Source organism: Sceloporus occidentalis, unplaced genomic scaffold (assembly GCF_023333645.1).
Source record: "Sceloporus occidentalis isolate IW3139 unplaced genomic scaffold, rSceOcc1.0.p SCAF_352, whole genome shotgun sequence".
NCBI classification, from domain to species: Eukaryota; Metazoa; Chordata; class Lepidosauria; order Squamata; family Phrynosomatidae; genus Sceloporus; species Sceloporus occidentalis.
Window position 1 is genome coordinate 523,294 of NW_028317332.1, and position 24,420 is coordinate 547,713.

Genomic DNA, 24,420 nt, shown 5'->3' on the forward strand with positions numbered 1-24,420 from the left:
GGATTTGTGAGGGGATGTGGCTGACGGGATTTGTGAGGGGATGTGGCTGATGGGATTTGTGAGGGGATGTGGCTGATGGGATTTGTGAGGGGATGTGAGTGATGGGATTTGTGAGGGGATGTGGCTGTGGGATTTGTGAGGGGATGTGGCTGATGGGATTTGTGAGGGGATGTGGCTGATGGGATTTGTGAGGGGATGTGAGTGATGGGATTTGTGAGGGGATGTGGCTGTGGGATTTGTGAGGGGATGTGAGTGATGGGATTTGTGATGGGATGTGGCTGATGGGATTGGGGGTTGGGTTCGGTGCACAGTGAATGGAGATTGTATATAAGTTCTGTGTGTTTGTAATAAAGAGAGTTCTGTTTTTAACCTCGAAGCATTAAGTTCTGTCTCATGATTGAGGGAAGTGCTGGTCTGTGACTGCTTTCTTCGGACAGCCGCAGCGCGTCCGCTTACTGGGAGAGGGAAGGAGCTGACGGGCGGAGGCGTCCAGTCTGGGGCACAGGACGATCCGTCACACTCTGCATCAGCATGCGCAGCTGCAGAGACAAGCTGTCGGGAGGCAGCCACCAGAAAAGTAAAATCCTAGCATTTCTCGCCTCTCCTTTTTAATCCCCTCTCACTCTTCCCATGTCCCTTTTTCTCCCATTTTATACCCATTTTCTTTATGTTTCTGTTTTCGTTGGCATCCGATCACTCGCTCTTTATTGGGGGGGGTAAATTTAGAGCTATTTAGTTTATAAGTTTGCCTGATGGAAGGTAAGAGTCTCCCGCGACACAGTGACCCGGAGAAGGGGCGACGAGGGCTGAGGGGTTATTATACCGGCCCGAGGGAAAAGCATACGACAGGGGGCAGGGGCAAGAGATCTGAGAATGGTGGGGTATAAAACATGTGGGAGATGTAACGGTAGGGGTTAAAACAAGACAAAAAAGGTAGAGGTGTAGTTTAATTAAAAAAATATATAAGGGGAACGAATAACGTCAAAAGAGTTTAATTAAAAAAGAGGAGAGAAGGAGAGGGTTAATAATAAAAATATGGGGAGACGTCATGGCGGGGGTTAATAAATACCGACGGGGAAAAGAGCGAATTTCAAGAGAATTTTAGAGGAATTTCAGAATTTAGGCAAAAATAGCCGAGTTGGGAAAAGCTCCAATCGAGCCGTTATCCCGACTCGGCTAGTTTGGTCTGTTTTGTGATTCTCTCGCACGTCCCGTGAAACTCTCACCAACTCTTTGCTTAGTGAATAAACCCCAGAAAAAAATCTTTTTGGGGGGGCTACAAGCTACCCTCATCTCACGAGCACTCACGTTACACGTTACACGGGCTCTCACACGCCAGGACGGGAGTTTTTACACAAATACTGATTTTTAAACCAATTTTGTGGATTTTTCTTATTTATAGATCTTTAAAATGATCTATAATGAAACGTGATTTGCTTTAAGGACGCTGCCGCTATCTTTGTACGTGTGTTACAGTCACACACTGCGTATGCACTCTGCTGGTTGTGTTACAGTCACACACTGCGTATGCACTCTGCTGGTTGTGTTACAGTCACACACTGCGTATGCACTCTGCTGGTTGTGTTACAGTCACACACTGTGTCTACACACATAATATCCCAGTTGTGTTACTCACAGTGTGTATACACATAATATCCCAGTTGTGTTACTCACAGTGTGTATACACGTAATATCCCAGTTGTGTTACACTCACACGCTGTGTATACACTCTGCCGTTGTGTTGCAGTCACACTACCTGGGTTGTGTCACAGTCACTCAGTGTGTGAACTTGCAGTCACGCGCTCACTGCATTGTATACTGTGCACTCACACTTTATTATTTGTGTTATAGTCACACAGTGTGCACTCACACTCTATTATGTGTGTAACAGTCACACAGTGTGTGCACTCACACTCTATTATTTGTGTTATAGTCACACAGTGTGCACTCACACTCTATTATTTGTGTTATAGTCACACAGTGTGCACTCACACTCTATTATTCGTGTTATAGACTAGTTACACAGTGCGTACACTCACACTCTGCCGGTTGTGTCGCGGTCACGTGGCTGTACCCTGAGTCACACACACTGTACACACACCGGATTGTGTACTGAGTCACGCAGCTGTCACACCCTCCTCCCGTCCCTCGCTGGGCGGCGCCGTGACGTCACCACGCCCGTGACGTCACAAAAGGAACTGGCAGAGCCCCGCTCGGGTCCAGCTGGGAGAGCAGACCCTAACAGGCAACGAGCCGCCCGGCGACACTTACCCGCTCACCCCGCACCGAGCCCGCATACCAGGCCCGGGAGACGCCGCTTCAGAGGGGCCACGGTGACCGAGGCCCGCCGCAGAGAGGCAACCGAGGGACCGCTGTCACGCAGGCCTCCTAGAGAGAGGCCCCTGGAGCTCCATTATCCCCCAGGCCCGCCGTGCAGGGGCCCCTGAGGGTTTAGTGCCACCCAGGCCTCCTAGAGATAAGCTCCAGAGGGGCCTCTGTCGTTCCGGCCCAGGAGAGAGCAGTCACTGACGGTCCGGTGTCACCAGGGCTGCCTCTGAGGCCCACCGGAGGGAGGCCAACTCGGGGGCCACTGTCGAGAACCACCACACAGGGGCCACTGAACAGCCGGTGTCTCCGGGTGCCCTACAGGAGCCTCACTGCCCGGAACCCCCAGCTGCCCCCGACTCCCTGTAATTACCCTGCCCAAACAGCCTTGAGTTGCCATCGTTGCCCAGCTCCTCGCTGGCGGCTGCTCTCCCTCCCCTCCCCCGTTACAGACTGGAGCTTCCATCCCTCCGCCGGCCGCTTTCCAGACGCTGAGCTCCTCGGCTGCCGGTGGACGACTTCAAAACACGTTTGGCTACTTTGTTGCCGGTGAGGAAGATCCGCGACCTCCTCGCCCTCCCTGTCCGTGGCCCGATTTGCTCCTCAGCCCACCATGGCCCAGCAGCAGATGACCAGCTCGCAGAAGGCCCTGATGCTGGAGCTGAAGTCCCTGCAGGAAGAGCCGGTCGAGGGTTTCCGCATCACGCTGGTGGACGAGAGTGACCTCTACAACTGGGAAGTGGCCATCTTCGGACCCCCCAACACGCTGTACGAAGGGGGATACTTCAAAGTAAGTTTACAAACGGGGCTGCTGGTGAGGTCCAGAAAAGTTGGTTTGGAGAAGGAATGGTATGGCCGGTTACGCCAATATGTATATAATCCGCACCATTCCTTTACCAATCTACCCTATAGCCGGAATCTGTCGGCGCTTTATAAATAAAGTATAATATTAATAATATCTATGTATATATCACGCACACACCCAACCGCGCCAAAACCGCACCAAAATTACACTGCCGGCGCTAGGCAGCCTCCTATAGGTCTCCGTTGCCTTCTATACGTGCTTTCTGGATGGAGTCCTGTATATATTATATATATATATATATATATATATATATATATATATATATATATATATATTAGAGATCAGAAGCTTATGTATTGCTGTATGTCCTCGGGCGGGGGTTGGGACGTGTTAATGGGCCTCTGAGTTTTAACCCTTTGTGTGATGAAGGTAAGCCCTCTAACACCCCCCCCCCCCCCCCCCGTCTCTCTGAACTGTTTTTTCTGCCCCCAGTTCGGCTCTGCGTCTGTGGCCGGGGCATCCATGCTTACTTCCTATTGGCTGTTTTTGCTCGTTCAGGCTGTAGATAAAGCCCCGTGTGTTTGCCCCGAGAAGTGCATTCATATCCGGTGGGCTTCGGTGACAATGGGTGGCGGGGAGACTGATCTGACAGACTGGGTGTGGGTGAGAAATGCCCAAATACCCCCGCCACCACTCACAGAAGCCACATTTACTGTTTGCCCCGGCTTAACCCCTCGCTTTAAGCTACATTACCTTCTTATGGCGCCTGCAGATACCGTGGCGCTGTAACAATGGGAGATCTTTAACATTAATTTTACGCGTTTAGACTGAGCTGTTAGAGAGGTGCGAGAAGACTCTGTTCTTAGGAGCTTACGATCTATTAGTAAGATGCCCTTCCTCCAGGTTCTGGGAGCCTTAGGGGGGGAGGAAGGTGAACTCGGGACAGGGGAGTGAGTGTTTTACCCCGCATGCCACGGAACTCGCTCTGAAATGAAATAACAATAAACGTTCCGCTGATGTAACAAGAAACCGCAGGCTTTAGGTGCTTTAGTGCTGCCGCCGCTCTATAGGCGACCAATCAAATTACTGCTCTGGTTTTTCAGTTTGCCGAGAACCAGAGTTGCTTCTGGATCTATAGGTGCCATAGTCCGGGGTAAACGGAGGATGCTCTGGAGTATGCGGGTAAAAACAATAATTTCTATAAATACCCAGTGCTGGGCAAATCGCTACGTTGCGTGTACATTATACATATACAGTACTGTGCAAAAGTTTTAGGCAGGCGTGATAAATTGCTGTAAAGAAAGTAGCTTTTGGAAATAGACGTTTATAGCTTATTTTTATCATTTTAATAAAATATAAAGTGAGTGAACAGAAGAAAAATCTAAATCAAGTCAATGTTTGGTGTGACTGCCTTCAAAACGGCGTCGTCTCTTCTAGGCTCAGTCAGGGGGTTCGTAGGCACATAGTCAGGAGTTTGATGGTCATTAGCGTCTGTTTGGTTGTTCAATCGGTCTAATAAGTAATGCAATCATTAACTGAAAAAGCTGTGGGGGGGGGGGGAATAAAACCGGGTGAGGAACATCCAGACTCGCTAACAAGGTGAGGCTGCTGAGGTTTAATGTCAGAAGTCCTACACCACAGGAGGACTGAAGACGGCAACAACCCCCAGGGTAGTTATACCGCGGTAGCACGGACTCTCCCGGGCAGGAATGTCAAGGCAGGCAGATGTTCAGCGCAGGATCTATTGAAGAAGCGCAGAGAGTCGGGCGATGTTGAGGGCCATGGACGCAGCGGTCGGACACATCGTGCTTACTTCCCGTTCCAGTTGGGAGATGTCCAGCAGCGTTATCCATCGGCTCGGCATCGGCAGAAAACAGGGGGACCCTGGGAGGTTCATCTGCTGTCTGGAGAAGTCTGGTCATAAGCGGTCTTCGTGGCAGAAAAAGCCAAAACTCCGACCTGGAACCGAGGCCGAGCGACTCGACTGGTTTGGGGCAGCATGAACGGCCTCCTCGATGCTGAGACGAACAAGCAGATGCTTATCAGCCTGACGACGACCCCAAACGTACCGCCAAAGCCATAACGCTCTTCAGAGTAAAGAACAGGGAGTTCTGGAAGTTTGGCCCCCGCAGAGCCCGGATCTCCTCACAGAGTCTGTCTGGGGTTATGTGGAGAGACCGAGGAGCCGGAATCCACAGAACAATCTACCGGCCAACTTCCTTAAAACTTTGTGTGAGTGACCCGGAGAACTGAAGGCCAAGGGGGGGTCGCGACAAATACTCCTTTCTTCTTTTATCTCGCTTTGTGTTATTTATAAATAATTTATAATAATCGCGATCGGTATACCCCGCTTGTGTTAATACCCCGACTCCTTTCCAGCGCAGCTAGAAGGTGTTTACTGCCCCCCCCCCCGGCATTGGCTCCCATACCGTCGGCGTGTCTGTGCGGGACCCCCCTGCTTGTGGGGCGATAGGTGCCGACATGCTCGCTGTACGTGACCTCAACGTGACGGCAGATTGACGGCTTGTGGTCGTCCAAATTCATTTTTAGCTGCGGGGCGGTTGCCCTCTGGGCGGCTCTGATTAAGTCTTTGGGCCGCTGCCAGGGCGCTTTACCTGCGGTTCTGCATATAGACACCAGACAGCATTGTGTATGAAGAGCTTTATGTAGCGTTACACCCGGACTGTAGCCTTTCTGTGATCCTTTCACTTTTTGCCCCTGGCGTGTTATTGGTAACGTGTTTGGACGTGTTTACCTGTAACGGCCCCCAGCGAGCGGACCTTTGTGCCCCCGCGTGATTATCAGGTTTATTCACCAATGACGCTTGCTCCGAATTGTTTACGTCTGAGGTATTATGTACGGCTAGGGCTGGGGCAACTCCCCCGATTAACTCGTAGTGGGTGGGCGAGAGCAGGTCGACCTGCGGCGGGACCGTCTCGCTTTACTGCGTAGTTACCGCGGCGACACAAACTGTCTAAAGAATCCAAAGCGCCTTCCTTAGAGAAACCGGTTACTGTTGCTGTTCCAGGGTACGGCCCTTGGTGTCTGGCGGGTATGTATGGCTCGGCGTGTCGCGTGTGTCATGGGATGTAGCCTAGCCCTGTCCTTCCCTCAGAAAGCAAGGAGAGGAGCATTGTGGGAGTTGTAGTTTGAAACAGCTGAGGCTTTGCTAGACGGCCCCTCACAGGGCAGCGCGGGAGAGTCACGGATTTCTTACACTTTAAGAAAAAAAAAAACTGAGGTTTTAACTTTTTTATTTATTTCTCCGCATACTGACTGTAAACGTAGAAATAGTGGGAGAGTCTTTGGTTTTACATCACTTTTCCCAGAGTGTTGCCGATGCGCCCCCCCCCCCCCCCCCCACCTCTTATCCCCCTCTCTGCCTCGCGCCCGGTTAACGTGTCGGTTTTTGTTTCCGTGTTGGGTATCCGCAGCTGCGGAAACGGGCCGGTTACTTACGTTTTTATTTATGCCACAAAAAGAATTGAATCCACCCTTTAGGAACTAAACGGACGAGGACAGCGAGGGTTACAGCGAGAGGTTAAATATCCGAATCGGCTCCTGCTGGGTCCGAATATTTGATATTTATATATAAATGATTGCTGTCCCTTTTAAACCGCCGAGTCGCACGGGGAGCAACGCTTTCGAAATGATCGGCGTTTGGTGGCCAGATATAGATCGGTTTGTTCGGGGTTCGCGTGTTCCGGCCGTACGAGGGCTTCATCCGCTTAATGGCACGTTCCGCAAATTGTAATCTTCAGCGGGAAATCGTTGGAAGTTCGGGAGGTGAATGGGGGGGCTGCCTTGGAGCTTTGGAGGGGGGCTTCTGGGAAACTGACTTATCTAAACGGCTTATAGCCTTTTAATAATTGTCTCCGAATCCTCCAGGGGCCCTAACAAGTTCTTCTCAACCCCCCCCCCCCCCGCTGCACATTGCTCGGCACCCCCGATGTTGTGAGGCTCAGTGCGTGGCCCCCTTGGCCGTACGGTCCCTCGCTGGCACTCGGCCCGGATGGCTCCCAGCTCCTCTTTCTTCTGGTTTGGTGACGCTCTGTGACGGCAGCTGTTTACCTCCCCGCGTCCTCTTCGCTCTCCCCTGACGTCGTCTCCGCGGCCGTCACCTGATTCCGGACAAACAAGTCTCTCCAAAATAACTACACCCCGTTTGACTCGCACGGAATGGGTGTCTGCTTAAAGGGAACAACTTAATTGCCTTATTCATCCCCGACCAATGATCATTCCTCCTCCGGGACTCTGTGCGGTTTCTCTGTAAGAAATGACATGTCGTTGGCCACCCCTGCTGGGCGAATGATCAGTCTGCTAACTGCAATGTACGTTACAAAAAGACACCCGATTATAATCCATATTACTTGCCTTATGAGTCTGCAATTTTTTAACCTGGGCTCACCTAAAAACCCACCTGTTCACAGAAGCTTACAATCTATCCTAATACCCTCCATCCTCCCCACCTTTCAGATTGTGTGCGCTTCCCCCTCGCTACGCTCAAACCATCGTCACTCAAGCAGCCCCTCCAACTATTTCAGCCCCTCAACCTCCTGATTGTAAGCTCACAGGACCCGGACCTGCTTGGCTGTTGCCATAGCGATTGAAAGTGTTGCGTTTAGGTGTTTATACCTTCAGGATACAGAATAATCGTTTACGTGTGCCTGGCCCTTCATAATGTATAGTGAATACAATAAAGCTGCAGCTCCAGCGTGTCAGCTTCCCAGTTGCTAGCACGTTGGTGTCTCTGGTGGTGATGGAGTGATATCGGCGTTCCACCCCCAGGAATATTTATTACTGTGATGTGATGGTGGAAGAGCTGCGCCGGGGGCAAGAAAGTAAAGGACGGGGGGCAGGTGTTTTGGGTACCAGACGGGGGTCTCTGTCCTGAGGGTCTCTCCCGTCGCCCCGTTGGTGAACGTGTTTGGCTTGGCTCTGTATGCAGTTATCGCGGGGTTAACCAAACGGCCTCGTCGGGGAAGGGCGTCCGATAAAATGTTCCAAAATTCTCTGCGACGCGTGTTTGCCGGGCAAAGTGTCAAGCGGTGTCCTCCGACCGCCGGCCCGGGGGGGGGGGGTGATCAGGTCGGCTCTGTACTGCACCGGCCCCGATATTCCGCCTGCCGACCGGTCGGGTAATAAAGCTTTTAGGACGTCGGCGGAGGCAGAACCAGCGGGTTTATTTACTTCGGCCCCTGGGCCTGAATGTGCCGGTTTCCCCCGAATTACCTGGCCTATAAAGCACTATTCTGATACTAAGGGGCTATTAAAACGAATCGCAGACCATTTAACTTCCAAGAGCAGATTTTCTCAGCCATTCGTATGACTTCTCAAGCTGCGAGGGTAACCTTTCCCCTTCATGCCCCCCTCTGGAGCAGTTTCCTTGTTCCAAGGACAATAGTTGAGGACAGCGAGGGTTATACGGACCCCGGAGCGTTGCTTCAGATACTAGATAGTCAGTCTGTCCTTGTCGTGCATGTCGGAGCCTGAAACGGATCTGGCTTGGGGGCGCGGGCTTTCTGGTGAATCGGGGGGGGGGGGGGTTGCAGGTGCCGTCTTGTTTACAAAGCTCTGGGCCAGAATGTGCTGCGTTTCCCCGAATTATCTGGCCTTGCAGAGATGAGGGGGGGGGGACCATAGACTCCTGGCCGCCGGCCCAGTTCTGGATGTGCCTGTTGCTGCACAGACTGCGTGTTCTGCCTCTGTGTGTAAATTAACCCCTTCAGCTGTTTTATTTTAAATATCACCTTAACTGTTCGAGCACCAAGGAGGCTTAGCCAGTGGTATAGTAGGGGTTAAGTGACAGTTTCTGTCTTATACGGAATTATATTTTGTCATTAAGTGATTTTCCGTACAAAATGATATATGAACACACACATAATATATATAATATAAATATTATTTCACTTCCTGGGTCTGAAGGGGCATTTCCAGTTGAGTCCAGAAAGGAAATGGGCTCATCGGCTGCTGCCTTTTTGTCTCCTCGTTCTAATTCACTCAGATTGTGAGCTCTTGGGGCGGGGACCTCATTTCCCTATATCTGATACACGGGATATGAGGGCAGATAAGGGCTCCTCGGCCCGGTTAGACGATGGCCTCTTGTTCTAGCGTTTCTCCTGTGCGCTGCATTCAGTGAAGCTCTAACTACATCTTTTGGAACTTTGAAGGAAGTTAAAGGATATATCCCGGCGTACATACCCTTCCAGCACATGAAAGGTTAATAGGATAGACTGTGCTGCCCCCTAAGGGGCCGTTTACTTTTAATATGTGGGATTTTTCTAGTTTCGAGACTCCTGTGTCTGCTCTCTGGGGTCTCTCCCATCCCCCGGCCAGGCGAGTCTCGCTTACGATTCGCATTCGGCTTCAGTAAGACCCAGACTTTGAGCCGGTTACCACGCGGGATTCACGGGGAATGCTTTTTGGGGCGTTTTCAGTCCCGAGTGCCCAACTTTCTGCATGAAAACAAGTTTTAGACCCCAAAGTGTCAACACTGCATGTTGGTGCCGACCCCTGGTGTAGTGCGGTGAAAAATTACACACAAGCACAAACTCACACTGGCATGCATACACACCTACTCATGCATACACACGTACTCTCGCGCACACTTATATATCACGCAGATGGCACTTATGGGGGAAAATATGAAAAGCATGATTGTGCTGGGCATGAATGCAGCGATGTGAATGAATGAATTTACTGACTCCTTTTTCTCTTCCTCCAGTCTCACATAAAGTTTCCCATCGACTATCCGTATTCCCCTCCGACTTTCCGCTTCCTGACAAAGATGTGGCATCCGAATATATACGAGGTGAGTCTCTGCGCTCCATCACGTCGGGGGTTGGTTACGTTTTAAAGCGGCCATGTTGCGTGTGGAGTATACATTGTTACGCGGCGTCGGTCCTGCGTTTGCTGAAGCCGCCCGTGGTGCCCCCCTCCGCATCATGAGAGTACGGAGAGAAGCAACACTCGGGGTATATCGATGGAATGAATGTAACTCGGCTGAATCCATACAATCCTTTACTAAAGCGGCCCATTCCGAACCCAGAACCCACCGACAGATCGGCCCCCGTCTAGTCGCCCGTTTCTCCTGCTGTAAAGACTCAAACCTTAATCAGTCGTTGGTCTCGTCTTAGATTCAGGAGCCGTATGTCTATCCCATGCGTGTTTAATCCCCTCACTGTATTACCCTCTACCACTTCTGCTGGGAGGCTGTTCTACTTATCTACCACCCTCTCAGTAAAGTTAAAAGCTAAACCAAGCCTGTGTTTTCTGCGCGTGGGTTTTTTCTGCCGCTTTCAAGGAAAATCTTGTTTCACGATCTGCAAACGTCCTTCCTTCCAAACGGAGGCGACCTTCAGCGCTCTTATTGGGGTGAGGAGCGGAATGTCTGTCCGTCTGGCCCCGGAACACCGCGAACGTCACCCGGATGACGGAGAAAGGAGGACGTTAGATGTTAGATCTCACTCAGGATGTTTTGATGCCCGGCTGCTTTGAATAACGGGGGGGGGGGGGATAAATCCCAGACGTTTGTTGTGAACAGAACTGTTCTGTGACCCGGCAGCTGAGTGTCCGTCTCTCTTTCCTCTGTTATCTCTCTAGAACGGAGATGTTTGCATTTCAATTCTTCATCCTCCCGTAGATGATCCGCAGAGCGGGGAGCTTCCGTCCGAGAGGTGGAATCCCACCCAAAATGTCAGGTAAAATTCAAAAATTAGTTTTGTTTTTTTTTCTATATATAAAATAATTTCTTTATTTCTCGTGATTACTTTTCTGGGGTCAAGTGCCTGGATTTTGGTGACTGAACTCGGTTGGTCTGGTTATGCGTACGAAGTACACGGTCGCACCGGACCAGTTGTGAACGTTTGGTTAAAATCTCCATTCACCTGGCCTAGTAAACCCAGGGCCGGGGAGCCTCGCGGGATGGTTTTTCCTCCCCTGGAGATGATCGTACATGTTCACTGCTTTCCTAGCATCCTCTGATAGTGAGGTCGGCTTATTGGGCTGCGGCGGAATACGATTATGGGTTGAGAAACTCGGGATTCAAACCCATTGGCTATAAAGTATAGTTCTGAAGTTGTGCAGTTGCCATGACGACCAGTTCCTGCTGTTTAACCTTTTACCGGCGTTACTCTTTATACCTTTTCTTCATTATATTATGGTTCGTTTTGAGTCTAAACTGTAGCCATTCTACCCGCTGATTATGCCGGTCAGACCCCCGGGTATCAGATAAGATCACATATCGTATAAATGATGTGTTTATGGTTACACCAGGTGCTCTGCTGTAAAAATATATATATATATTTTTTTTCTCCCCAGAACTATCCTGCTGAGTGTTATATCGCTGCTGAACGAACCGAACACGTTCTCTCCCGCCAACGTAGACGCATCTGTGATGTTTCGGAAATGGAGAGACAGCAAAGGCAAAGACAAGGAATACGCCGAGATCATCAGGTATGAGAGGCGAGAAAAGACAATTTACAAATAATGCGGCACCAGAGGGCATTGAGAGGGCGCCCTCTGCTGCCTGTAACTATAACACAGCGGCTGGTGAATTGTTTGCCCTCCTTATCACCCCCACTCCCACCCTAGTGAAGAGTATAAGCGCCCCGTGCCGTGTGCGTCAAAGCTTCATCCCCGTTGAGTTTACTGCACATTTTGGGGCAGCTGATATATGGGGGGGGGGGGGGTGTTTATTGGTTGATATACAAAGGGTTACATTCACGAAAGTGTCCGGATGGACAGGGCGGTTTTGTGGATGTACCCCTCTTTTCTGTTTAAGAATTAAAGGTTGGTGATTGCGCGGGTCGCGTCGAATTTAAAGTAAACGAGGATTTTGTTTTTCTGATTGGGTTAGGGGGGGGTTTCTTGGCGGAGACGACATCTCCATTAACCCTTTCTTTCCGTCTGCGTTACAGAAAGCAAGTGTCCGCAACAAAAGCAGAAGCCGACAAAGACGGGGTGAAGGTCCCTACCACGCTGGCCGAGTACTGCATCAAAACCAAAGTGCCTTCGAGCGACAACAGCTCAGACTTACTTTATGATGACTTGTACGATGATGACATAGACGACGAGGACGAGGAAGAAGAGGACGCCGACTGTTACGACGACGACGACTCCGGGAACGAGGAGTCATGACCTGCCCTGGCGCGCTCTCCCCTTCCGTTCCCTTAGAAGCCCCCAGTGCTCCGTCCCGCGGCATCCTCCCCCCCCCGCTGACTCAGGCCACACATCGGGCAGCGTTGACCTAGCGGCGGCAGTCCTGCTGAGCGAAGGTCACTTGGCTGGGATTTAAAGACTGCACTTGCAGAATCGGGTGTGTGAGACTCCATATTCTCGGACCTTTTTTTTTGATGGAGGAGCATGGGGTTTGGGGAAATAAAACAAAAAAAAGGCTTCTTGGATGCGGTCGCCGCCTCCCAGTGTGGATGCAAAACTACTCTTTACTTTACTTAGGACTTCTCTCCTGTTGATATACCCTTTTAAGAGGCTTTAAAAAGAAAAAAAAATTGAACTCGAGCGTCTAGCTGGCTTTCATTCTTTTGAAACGCGCTCCTTTTTTTTCCTCCCCTGCGTTTTCGCTCCTCTTCTTCCCAGACAGACGCCGGCTTCTCGGGTTTGACTCGGCGCTGGAGAGAAAAACTAAACTAACCGACCTGAGTAGCTGCTGAATATGCCAAAAGGGCCAGCCGCTCTCTTACAGTTACGTCTGTCATTGGTTTACCTCGGTCGGGCCCCGTTGCCTCGACCCACACTTTGCAGCCGCTGCGTGCGCCAATGGCTTTTTCCTTCGTTGCCAGTCACGTAAAGCGTATTAAAGTTAATAACGTTCTAAAGAAACAAAGAAAAAACGTTGAAACGTTTAACATTCGCTGCAACGTCCCTTTTTAGATTAATCTACCCAAAAATTGTGTATAAACTTTTTTTTCTTGTGTGCGAGAGGTCATGCTTTGGCTTTGCAAATTTTTGTTTTGTTTTTTTCAGCTTTTTTTTTTTTTTTTTTTTTTTTTGTTTGTTTGTGTTCTAGCACCGACAGCTGCAAAAAGGGTAACTCCAGCAGTAGCAGGGCAAAAGGGCAATTGTGATCTGTTTGTGGGTGTCTTATCACTGTTGTAAAGCAGAAGAGGACAAATAAAGATGTGAAACTAAAACGGCTCGCGTTTGTGTAAAAGCTTCAAAAAAATATAAAAAAACGCGGCTCTGAAACGTAACTTTTTAGGGAAAGTATTTTACACGGGTCGGACGTAGATTTTTGCAAGGAGTCTTCTAATGAGCGGGGGGTTTGTGGAGATGGTGGGACTTGTTTGGAATGCCCCCCCGACATATGTAAAACCTGACATTATCAGCTTCTTTGTGTAAATGCAAGAGGCGGCGATATACATTTTCTCCTGGCGTTCCAGCCGTATAGCCTCCTCATTCAGTCTTATGGAGCCACAAAAGTCCCTTTCCTTTGAACCGGCTGCGGCAATAAGGTAACGGGGTCCTGATGAACGCAGTTTTGGGACCGGAGACGGTTATTTGTGACCCACCGTTAATTGGGATGTTGCTGAGCGTCCTGATATTGTGAGGTTGGCATCTGCGCCTAATCGGGTCTTGGGGTTCCGTTGCCCGGTCTGAAGGGGAGCCGGGGTTGCCGTGTGTTGCTGTCTGAAAGCGGCGGTCCTGGTTTGGGCTCCCAGCTGTTCTCCTCGCTGTTCCGCGGGTTACAAAGCGGCTGTACGGGGGCTAAAATTTACACTGAAGTAACGTCTCTAAAAAGGATGCATCTGACCCAAAATCCCCAAATTTAGCAAGGCTAATCCCTTCATTGCGCATGATCGCTGGAGGGCTGATTGATTTGGTATTATTTCAGGGTAAGCAACAAGGTTTCCATGATGGAATCTAACATCAGAAGCCCTGCCTTGTAACTTTGTATCCCCGTATATTTTGGATAATATTTATATAATACATACACTCCTATATTTCCCCTCGTTTGTAAAGGATCTTTGGATTTGCCTGACATTGGTCGGTCATCGGCCAATCCCTGGCGGTGTCAGTTACCCAAAGTTCCTCTCGCCCCGCGTTCTCTGTGCCTCTCTCCGGACTGCGATCTTCAGAGACCCAAGTTTTTTGGGGGAGTACTTCAAAACTTTTTTGTTGACTCCATTTGTACACAGTGCGGGGGGGGGGGGTTAATTACTGTATACAGAGCTGGGGGGGGGTTATATTACTGTATACAGCACTGGGGGGGTTATTACTGTATACAGCGCTGGGGGTTATTACTGTATACAGCGCTGGGGGGGTTATATTACTGTATACAGCGCTGGGGGTTATATTACTGTATACAGAGCTGGGGGTTATATTACTGTACACAGCGCTGGGGGGGTATATTACTGTATACAGCGCTGGGGGGTTATATTACTGTATACAGCGCTGGGGGGGTTATAGTACTGTATACAGCGCTGGGGGGGGTTATAGTACTGTACACAGCGCTGGGTAGAATTAGTTTTTCTGTGGGATTTTGGGTTCTTTCTGCGTCCAAAGCTTTAAGTATTAATTAGCGGGGATGCGCAGATCGGGGAGTCCGTGGAACGGCGGGTAAGGCGTCATTAAGTGACTTTGTCTCTGCGTGGCTCAGTCAGGAGTATTTGGCCCGTGGCTTCCCTCTTGCTGGTTTATTAGTGGGGTAACTGGTTTACTCCCCGTGTAGCGCCGGACTATTGTACAGAGAATGGGCCGCAGTAGCGAGAGATCCCTGAATGCACAAACCACGTTTTGGGGTGAATTTAAAGCAGAATGCCCCCCGTTATTCTTAATGTTTGGGGGTGCAGTTGCATAGTCAGTACGGATGTATGGGGTGAAGCAGCGAGCTGGAAAAGCTTCGGTGTTCTTTGTTCTCCGCGTCTGCACAGCTCGCTGTGTCTTTTTCCATCACGTCGCCCCAGACAGAACTCAGACGCAACGGAGCAGAACCGGGCCCAGACCAAGCAATCCCCGGCCGGTCCGGCTCTGGGTAGAACTCTTCTGTCGTCAGAAGCCGTGTCCAAGATGTCACGTCTTGCAGAAAATAAGGCCGCGCCGATACGTTGGACTAAGATATGACATCGAGCTGCGGTGGCCAGCAGCAGATGCTTGCCCCAGGCCTCTTTACATACAATGATGTCCCTGTTACAATGGCATTATTGTTTAATGTACACATGTTCCTCACGTGTTCTGTGTACATTGCGGGTGAAGCGGGATCTCCCCGCAGCAGCCTCAACAACCACGTCAAGTTCGTCAGTCATAAGCTGGCGACCCAAAAGAAAATAATCGCCTCTCTCAGCTGAGAACGTTGCGTCTGTATCCATCCCAAACCCGGAACGGAACGCTGGGATTCCGCATTCCGCTTATAGCCTTCGTGTCGCGTTACAACGCGGGGACGGGATTCTCTCCCGTAAATATAGGTTAGAAACGCCCGACCCGGCTCACCTTCCTTAACGTCTATTTTATCATCTCCATGAGGGGCCAAAACTAGAATTCTTACCCACCCCTAACCAAGATATACCCCCAGCCAGTGTCTACAAGTCATCAGACATTAATATCTCTGATATAATCCGATTGCACCCTTACATAATACAAGTAGTTGGAAATTACTATGTTTGCCGCCGCCCCCCCTCCCCCATTTTATCCAGAGACCTAAACAGAACACTCGCTACGAGTCTGGCTGCTACCCGCACCTAGAAAGCTTTTCATGCAACCATTGCCAGATAAGTTAATAGGTGAGAATAACCAAATATCCGAGGAATGGCTTAAAACGTATTTCGAACACTCGCAGCTACGTCGCATTCAGGAAAACCATAAGAACGCATTTTAGAAGTTTTGCATCTAGTATTATGGGAGGGAAACCTCTCCGGTGCTCCAGGAGTCTCCGCAAATTACCCACTTCACCAAATTCTACAATCACCAACAGCGCTATCCTGTCTTATCGCCATTATCGCGGAAGCACAAAGGTTAACCTCGCTGCAATTGCTCCTTCTGAGATAAGGAGATAAATATTACTCCTTGCTACTGTGTCGGCTTCAAACATCTCCCACGGAAAAAGAATGCAAGAGACTAGATGAGTTAGAGGCTACCGAGCGCTACGAGGCTACCGAGCGCTACGAGGCTACCGAGCGCTAACTACAAGGTTACGAGGCTACCCGTTTTTGTCATTTCCAAAAGTTGTGTTTTGGGGCAAGTTCTAGAGCTTTGGACGAACAGTACTAATATTTACAAAGCGTTTGAGTGCAAGACACAGTATATACTTTATTTAAGAAACTGCTATACAGTTAAATCTATTACAAGTTTTCTGACAGTAAACCCTGGCTTGTTGTGAGAAAAGGTGAGGTTTTAAAACCTCGTATAAATATTTCTCCCTTTTTCTAGAATTCTCTCTGCTCCGATGTGCGTCCGAGTTTAATTAATGCGCAGGCGTCACGTCGAGGCGGAAAAAAGGCAATAAGATGGCCCAGGGGTAACGGGCAAAATTCAGGGGCGTCTGGGAAGCATCTAATATTCACCAAGTGATGAAAGAAATCATGGAAATGCAAACGAGAAAATAAAAAACAAAGAAAAAAAACCCAAAACCCACATAGTTTACTGCAGATGATCCTTAGGTTTTATTTAAAGTAAAAAAGGAAATATGATGGATTATGACTGAATGTTTAGGGGACCACCATTCTTTAACATCTTGTTCCAAATTAATTTTCTTCCACTGGAAATGGAGAAAAAAATGAAAAAAAAAATAAAAATGACAGAAATGTGATGAATCTTTTCCGTCGTGACGGTAACTTTTATCTTGATTTAAATAAGAGGGACTTGAACATTTTTTTTTTCTTTTTTTAAAATGGCACTTTCCTTACAAACCAAGGAGCTTAAAACAAAATATTATATATATTTATATATTTGCACTGATTGCAGATGTTAATTCAAATGCCCCCTACAAAAGAAAAAAAAAGAAAACAAAAAAAGGCTGCAAAATGCAGAAAAACCACATTTAGGCTCTATTACATTTACAAATACATACATAAATATATTACATACAACAGCAAACCAAAAGGAAAGCAGGCAACTTTCACACTAAGGAGGCGTTTGCAGAATCCCCCGCACAGACGTTTTTGGCCGGTCACAGTTGGTTTTTTTTTCTCTCCTGTAAAACATTTTGGATAAACGGCGGCGTCCCGGAACGCGCTCCAGAACGTTCTTCCTCTGGCGTGCAGGATCTGGGCTCTGGCCGCTTCGGGTTCCGTGACGGTGTCAGTTTGTCCAGTATGGAGACGCGGTGTAGCCGGTTTTGCTCGTCTGAGATTTCGGCTGCATGGCGTTGGGCTGGCTGCGCTGGCCAGATCCACCCTGCAAGGGTTAATGGGGGGTTAACGAGGTCACAGGATCTCCAAAGTGACTAATACATGGATAAAGTGAAACTGGAGAAAGAGCCGGAGAATACGTGTCGCGGCACAGGGCGGTATGCTAAGCGCTGCGTGAGTTGTTGGTGCCATGTAAATAACGGTGTTGAAAGGCGTGTGTGTGTGTGTGTAATATATATAATATACATATATAAATAAGTGTTCATAGTTCTAACTCTTTATGCACAAAGGCTCTGAACTAAAAGGGTGAGGAAAAAAAAAAAAATACTGGGAGTAAAAAACATTCCTTCTTGCGCCAAGGTGCTGCTCCACCACAACGAAATACAGAATTTTAAAACTCCTTTTAAATTTTAAAACAACTCATTGCCTGAAAAGAGTTTTTTGTCAAAGGATATATTAAAGAACAAATTATAAAATTATAAATGATATCCGTTGTCAGAAGCGGGCAACGTTGGCTTATTGAAACGATAACGAAAAGTTTATCTGATGAAGCCTTAAGGAGACAAACAGATCTGCAAAGAACTGATTATTTTGTCTAAGTGGAACAGCACCTTTAACTGGCAGATAAAGCAAGCGGTTTTACGAAGCATGTGTCGGCGGGCCGTACCTGTCCGTCCTGCTGCAGGTGGTGATGCAGGAGCTGAGAATGCGGCTGCTGATGCGCAGGCAGGATATGCAGGAAGGGGGCTGGCGCGTAGCCTGCGGCGGCCCCGGGGTTCAGGGGCCCGGTGGATCCCAACGCGGATGGTAAGCTGAAGGGAGGTGGCGTTGCAGCATGGAATCCCTGCTTGTCAAACGTCTGCGGCAACAATGCGAGGGTTAAATCGTGTTACAGAGCAGCTGCGGTTTGGGTTAGGAGTCACTGTGAGCCACGGGGGGGGGGGGTTAACAGACACTCACCTGAGTCTTGTTGTAGACAGAGCCGCTGATGTCAGGGACCCCCGAGTTACTGGAGCTCACAGACACCCCTGGCAACAAAAACACAACAGCTACTAGTATGAAGAGCAATGGCGGCGCATGTACGCAAACAAGTACTTCATCATGTAGTGACAGGTTCAGATGGTGGCGCCACCAGCTGGCACCAACATGTACTGCATGGATTACCTTTGCCGGGCCCGGCACCGGCAGACTTGCTTTGTGCTTGAGATGAGCCGCTGTACCCTCCTTTGCTGTAATCGCCCGCCGCTGTTCCTTGCGTCAGGTCGTCATAACCTATAAGAGGGAAATGCATGCATCACATACATGCGACTCGGACCCAACGGGTAAACGCGGCAGGCGGACCGCAGCTCCTTACCCGCGCCGTAGCTGTGCTGCCCGTAGCCGCCGGCCTGCTGGAAAGGCGTGGAGGCCGTGCTGAGGCCGACTCCGTGCTGCTTGGCAGATGCAGGGGGTACCTGAGCACAAAAACACGTCAGTCTTACAGGAATTTACCCCTTTACAACGAACCGACTGCCGAGCCTATCGTGTTAATGAAGTGCCGGGGCAGATTATAGCGCGCGGACGGCGCCACCTGGAGGCTAAAAGCAGGAAGGCCTCCTGATCGCACTACGGCAATCTGGTTTCGGAAGCAAACGGCGTTACTGGTTTTCCAGTTTTCTTTAAGTTTGTCTGCAGTATACTGAATTTATCCGGGGCAATCATAAAAATTTAAGATTTTTGCAATACTTTTGATGTAGCGCGGATTCCTCTCTAACGGCATTAAAGTTTCAGCTTTCCATAACTTCTCAAAATATGATTTTTTAAAAATGTATATACACATACATTACACAATTTTATAACAATTCCAAATCCTGCCCAAAGACGTCAACATTTCCCACTTTAAAAAACGGTTATAAACTAATAGAATCCAAGAACATTCAGGCAAAAAGCATTTAGCGAGAAGGAAGAAAACCCCAAACTCACAAACATGGTCGGCCCGTACTGGAAAGCACTGGGTACCCCCGGGACCCCGGCGTAGTAGGGTAACCCGGTGTAGCTGTAGCCCGGAGGCAGCGTCGGGTTCAGGAACGGCTGCTGGGCCGTGTGGTGCGTCTGGGTTTGGTTCTGCTGAGGTTGCGCCAGCGTGGTGGCGGGAGCCGGAGAAGCGGAGTCACCACGGCCAAACTTTGCCACGTCGCCTGGGATGGAATCAACGCGAGAAAGAGCCGCATGAGACGAGCCGGCGGCGGGCGCCACTTATCACACAGGACGCCAGCCAGGCGCTACCTACCAGAATACGGATTGCTCGCCAGTCCTCCATCTCTGCCCGTCAGCGTAGCCGGGGCCGAGAACGTAATTCCGTAGTAATCCTGAGGAAATACACGGAATTAGTCCCAAAAATACCAGGAACGGCTAATTTTATCTCTACTAAGTGAAATTAATTGCAAGACTCACCATTGGGAGCCGCGATTGAAGCATCTGGAGATCATCATACCCGTAAATCTGCTTAAAAGATATGGAAGGAGGAAAATTCATAAATCCAAGGAAATGGAGAGAAAAAAAAAAACGCGCCCCAGAAAACATGGCCCCCCGACCCCCCCCCTTCCTGACCCAAATCATAAGATTCTGAAGAAACCATCATAAAAACCACATATTCAGAGCGAGAAAGTGCTTACTGGGTAAGCGGGTAGAAGGCCTCCAGGCCCCATGATGTACTGGTTATGTAGGAGCGGAGGGACCCCCTGCGGAAGGTTAGGAGGGGCTTTTCCTGCAAAGATTAAAGAAAAATGAAATTAACCAAAACTCCAATCTATGTCGTGTTAGACCTGCTACAGGAGGGGCAGATTTCATTGTCGGAAAAGGGCATCTGTTTTGGGGGAAATTAGGGGTTTCCAGGTGCCGACGCACCTTGGTCTAGGGGTAAATGATCTGAGGGAAAACATCATGGAATCTAAACACAAATATCGAGGAGGACCCCGGCTTTATATCCCCCGCGGACTCCGGCTGCTGGGCAAAGACTCAGCGATTAGAAGCGTCTACACATTCATCTCAGATATGTGCTTGGTATTCAAACATCATCGTCTTTCCAGAGCAGAGTCGGCCCTTATTACGGGGGCCTGCAGGGGCCGTGCAGCTTCCATTACACTCCCCACTCACCTGATACCAGCGGCGCCGTCCGTGTCGTCCCCGCGGACATGCTGACGCTCGGCACGCTCAGACCCAGGCTGTTGGTGGTGCTCATACTGCTTGCCATGCTGGCCACCGAAGAGGTGGTGTTGGTGGCGGACGTCTGAGCCGTGGAGAAGGTCGTCGCGGGTGGGAGAGGGCTGGGGTTCTCTACATTCGTGTGCTGCACAAAATAAAATGACCCCAAATCAGGAAAAACGTCCACAAACCAATAAAACGATCAGGACAAGAGGCGACGGTCTAACTCTCTCTCGAGTCTGAGACTTACATGTCGTCACGGTACTCTAATACGCACCGTTTATAGGGGCGCTGCCAGGGGCCGTTAATCTGCATGGGGTTAAGCATAAGGCTGTACCGAATTAGACGCATTTTGCCAATAAAGCTGAGGAATTCCAGTCTTTATTATCCAGTGACGTGGGGGAGTTGGGGCAGGGCAGAGACCCCCAGGAAAGCAGTTCAAGCTTAACTGTAAAACAAAATACTTTCCTTCGATGCTGCTCTACAGGATACAACAGAGCCGGACCCAATGTCCAAAGAAGGCCCCTCTACCGGCACCGGCAGGGTTACTGGGGGGGATTAGGGGGTAAGAGTCACTTACTGCATGGGAGGCTGGAGCAGACAGTACGGAGGCTGCAGGAAGGCTGTTTTGGTGCCCGGACAAAGTGCTAGGAAGAAAAACGCAAGATTTAGGAAGTCTGGGCTGTGAAACGGAGAGGGTTAATTTACGTTTTCAACAAGAAACAAATCACAAGGAACAGAGCAGACCGAGGCCGGCCGTTGTTTGGTAAAGACTCAGGGATTGGTAATTTCTGCACATTGGTCTCAGATATGCGCTTGGAGAATCTCACATCATCGTCTTTCCAAAGAATCACATTTACCCGACCCGCTTTCCTGCAAAAAAGCTCCGGAAGCCGTAGGAATCGCCCCTTCGGGATGAAAGGCATTCCGCGCGCGGCTGGGAGCGATCGCTAAGCGCTGCGGTAAATGCAATGGAGTCGGGAATCTGCGCGGACTTGGGGGCTTTAGACGCGACGTCCCCTGGGGGGGGGGGGTCACCAAGCCGTGGCACGCGGCGGGGAGAGCTCTCACCTGTTGAGCTGCGACAGGGAGGCGCTGGAGAGATCGTTCGGCTGCTGTAGACCGGACAGCGCTCCCGCCGATGCATGCGGAGACACCGGAGGAAGGAGGGACGAGGAGCTGGAAGCTGCGCTGGAGAGACCCCCCACGGAGGAGAGGCTCGGAGGAGACGTCTCGGCTTTCACCGACGGGACGGAGGAAGCAGCTGCAACAAAAAGAAAAAAAAGAGACCATGAAGGGGATTCCAAAACAGCTGCAACTGTACCGGCCCACCTGGACCGGACGGGGGCCGAGAAAGTGGTGCGAGAAGACCTGTTACATTTGAGGCTTAAAACCCACTTGCCGATGGAAAACAGTTAATGACGTTTCAAGTATTTTGGTTAAAATGTATAAGTGTCTGTATTCGCCAATTTATATTAAAAGAGGGAAACTCTTAGGTTGCAACAGACGGCGCACTGCGGTGGGTATATATATATATATATATATATATATATATATATATATATATATATATATATATATATATATGTATGTAACACGCCATTAATAAATCAGACACGGAATCTTCCAGTATGGATCCAAAGGCAGGAGAGAGGTGTGATTTAGTTGCCACATACGTGTGTTAGTGTTGCCTCCTGGTGTATAAGCTGGTGTTAAGCTCAAATACCCATCCTGGGGCCGATGAATGCCCTGGGAGGGCCACGTTAACTGCAACCAAACAACTTAAAGGGGGGGCAATATAAAATGGCTTCGCGTACTTACTGTTCAGAGTTTGCTGCGCCCGAATTCCATTGAGTCCGTTCTACAAAACAAAGCGGCACAAATCATACCCGGCACGCGGACTCCGCAACAAATAAACCTCCTTAAACCACACGTCCCAGGTAGACTCATTTCAGTGAAAAGGGACACTCCAGTCATACACAGGATAGCTGCGCGGTCCCTTTAAATGGTCATGTGGTCAGAGGCACGGGGGGAATTCTGCAGAACCCCCCTGATGTATTTGCCCCGTTTCCCACCCCTGCTGGATGCATCTCCCCGCATTCACTTCAGAAACAAACACCTCTGCTGGGCACTGCATGTTTGACCTCGGTGCACATTTCTAATCAATGGGAGAACTTCCCAGCCACCAATTGGCTGCCTAATCTGTCAGTCACAGGACTCGACCCCCCCCATTGATTTTATTTTACTGCCACTGATCGAGAGCTTAAGCAGCGGCAAGAAATTTGGACCACAGAGACACAAAGACAACTGCAGCGTGGCGACAACTCTGTGTCAGATACGTCTGTTTAAAAAGCTCACGAGTTCTTCCCTCGTTGGGGCCTCCGATAGTTTTGAGTTTGAAATCAAGAAATATTGCTTATTTCCCAAAGCAGAGAGTATAATTTACGTCAGCTAGAACCACAACCGACAACTCTCCTTTAGTGAATAAAGCCCTTAAAAGCAGAATGGCGGTCTGCGGTATTATCAGACCTCGTATACAACGCTTAGCGCAGCTCTGCTATTCTTATGGCCCTCACGGCCCCCCATCATGCACCATACGGACGAGTGTCGATTTACTCACAGTAACCGGCACCTCGGCTTGCGGCGCGGCGTTCTGGTACGGTATCCGGCTGTGGACGGACGTCTGCCTCGTAGACTGAAGAGGACGAGGAGGTGGTGGTTACAGGGTGCTGTTCTGGGAAGAGCCGCTGAGGCTGGAAGTGGCGATTATGGAAACCGTGTAGCTCTGCTCCTGCGCGGTGCTGGGTATCGGCAGAGATGTATTCAGAGAGTCACTGCGGAGCGAAAGCGAACAGCATTAGCACAAGGTACGCCGACGAGCATCACAAGTGCCGGCAGGAGACAGCCCGGGGTCATGTATAACGGAGTCACCTAATCCACACGCAGAAGGTTAAAGGTATTCGGAGACTACAGGTTATGCTACTTGGCGACGCGCAAATAATTTCCCCACCTAAATAATCCAAGAGGCGGCACGGCTTCGGTACGCAGAGGTCGGTAATCGGACGTCACTGCTGACACTTTACAGAGCGGCTCCCACAGCCGCCTTAATTAAATGGCGGCAATCCTTGCGCTGCCCCAACTCACCTTATGGTTTTGGAATACAGATTGCTTGGCGCTGGGACTGTATTTTCTGGCTTGAATTGGAGCCGAACTCAGGCAGGGGAAGGTTCCGATCCGAACTCCAGGGCTCCAAACTGCACATTTAACCCGGTGACGTCCGCCGTCCCCGGCATTTCCACGGCAGACCGCTGGAATCTGAAAGCGGGGTTATCGGGTTAGAAAACGTAATACCGGCGGAGCCCGAGCCACTTCGGGGCAAATGAAGCCAAAGACGGCTATATCCCTTTACGCATTTTACCCATTTGTAGGAGAACGAGGCGACGCGGCCCAGAACGCTCAGAAATGGTAGTTTCCACACAGTGCATCGGCTATGTGCTTGGAGAAAGCATCGCCGCGTTCTGGGGCATCGGCCAAACATTCTCACGCTCTACACATCAACCACGGCGAGAAACATCGATAGCCAAATCAAACGCTCCCCCCTTTCTGCCCCAGGTGACTTAAACGCCTGCATACGTTAACTTCTATTGGGACTAAGGTTAAGCAACACAAGACATCGCCACCAGTCCGGGGGGGCCGACCTTTGATGTTGGAGGTATCCTTCGCTTCTGAGGTTTCATTTGTTTCTGCTGAGAGTCTGGGCGGTCATGGCCTGGGTGTCCAGGGACACGCTGGGCAGCTGCAGCA

At 49.9% G+C, this 24,420-nt stretch overlaps 2 protein-coding genes and 3 non-coding genes across 5 annotated transcripts; 1 reads left to right on the forward strand and 4 right to left on the reverse strand.

The window, feature by feature from the left end:
- Positions 1 to 2,938: 2,938 nt before the first annotated feature.
- On the forward strand, positions 2,939 to 12,268 carry LOC149274006 (ubiquitin-conjugating enzyme E2 R2). The gene is made up of 5 exons (XM_089505939.1): positions 2,939 to 3,115; positions 9,855 to 9,941; positions 10,733 to 10,830; positions 11,450 to 11,584; positions 12,049 to 12,268. The coding sequence occupies exons 1-5, from the start codon at positions 2,939 to 2,941 to the stop codon at positions 12,266 to 12,268; spliced, it is 717 nt and encodes a 238-aa protein (XP_089362065.1).
- A 5,115-nt stretch (positions 12,269 to 17,383) lies between these two features.
- On the reverse strand, positions 17,384 to 20,668 carry LOC149274007 (ubiquitin-associated protein 2-like). Its single transcript, XM_089505938.1, has 10 exons — positions 20,569 to 20,668; positions 20,088 to 20,179; positions 19,867 to 19,914; positions 19,703 to 19,781; positions 19,396 to 19,610; positions 18,788 to 18,887; positions 18,598 to 18,705; positions 18,394 to 18,461; positions 18,101 to 18,292; positions 17,384 to 17,479 (listed from the first exon to the last, which is right to left on the reverse strand). Exons 1-10 carry the CDS (start codon positions 20,663 to 20,665, stop codon positions 17,384 to 17,386), a joined length of 1,095 nt encoding a protein of 364 aa, XP_089362064.1. The 5' UTR covers positions 20,666 to 20,668.
- LOC149274008 (small nucleolar RNA SNORD121A) lies at positions 20,419 to 20,501 on the reverse strand. Its single transcript, XR_016279453.1, has one exon. It is a non-coding gene; the product is annotated as a small nucleolar RNA SNORD121A (small nucleolar RNA).
- Positions 20,669 to 21,378: 710 nt separating the features above from the next.
- LOC149274009 (small nucleolar RNA SNORD121A) lies at positions 21,379 to 21,463 on the reverse strand. The gene has a single exon (XR_016279451.1). It is a non-coding gene; the product is annotated as a small nucleolar RNA SNORD121A (small nucleolar RNA).
- A 2,598-nt stretch (positions 21,464 to 24,061) lies between these two features.
- LOC149274010 (small nucleolar RNA SNORD121A) lies at positions 24,062 to 24,140 on the reverse strand. Its single transcript, XR_016279452.1, has one exon. It is a non-coding gene; the product is annotated as a small nucleolar RNA SNORD121A (small nucleolar RNA).
- Positions 24,141 to 24,420: the final 280 nt, after the last annotated feature.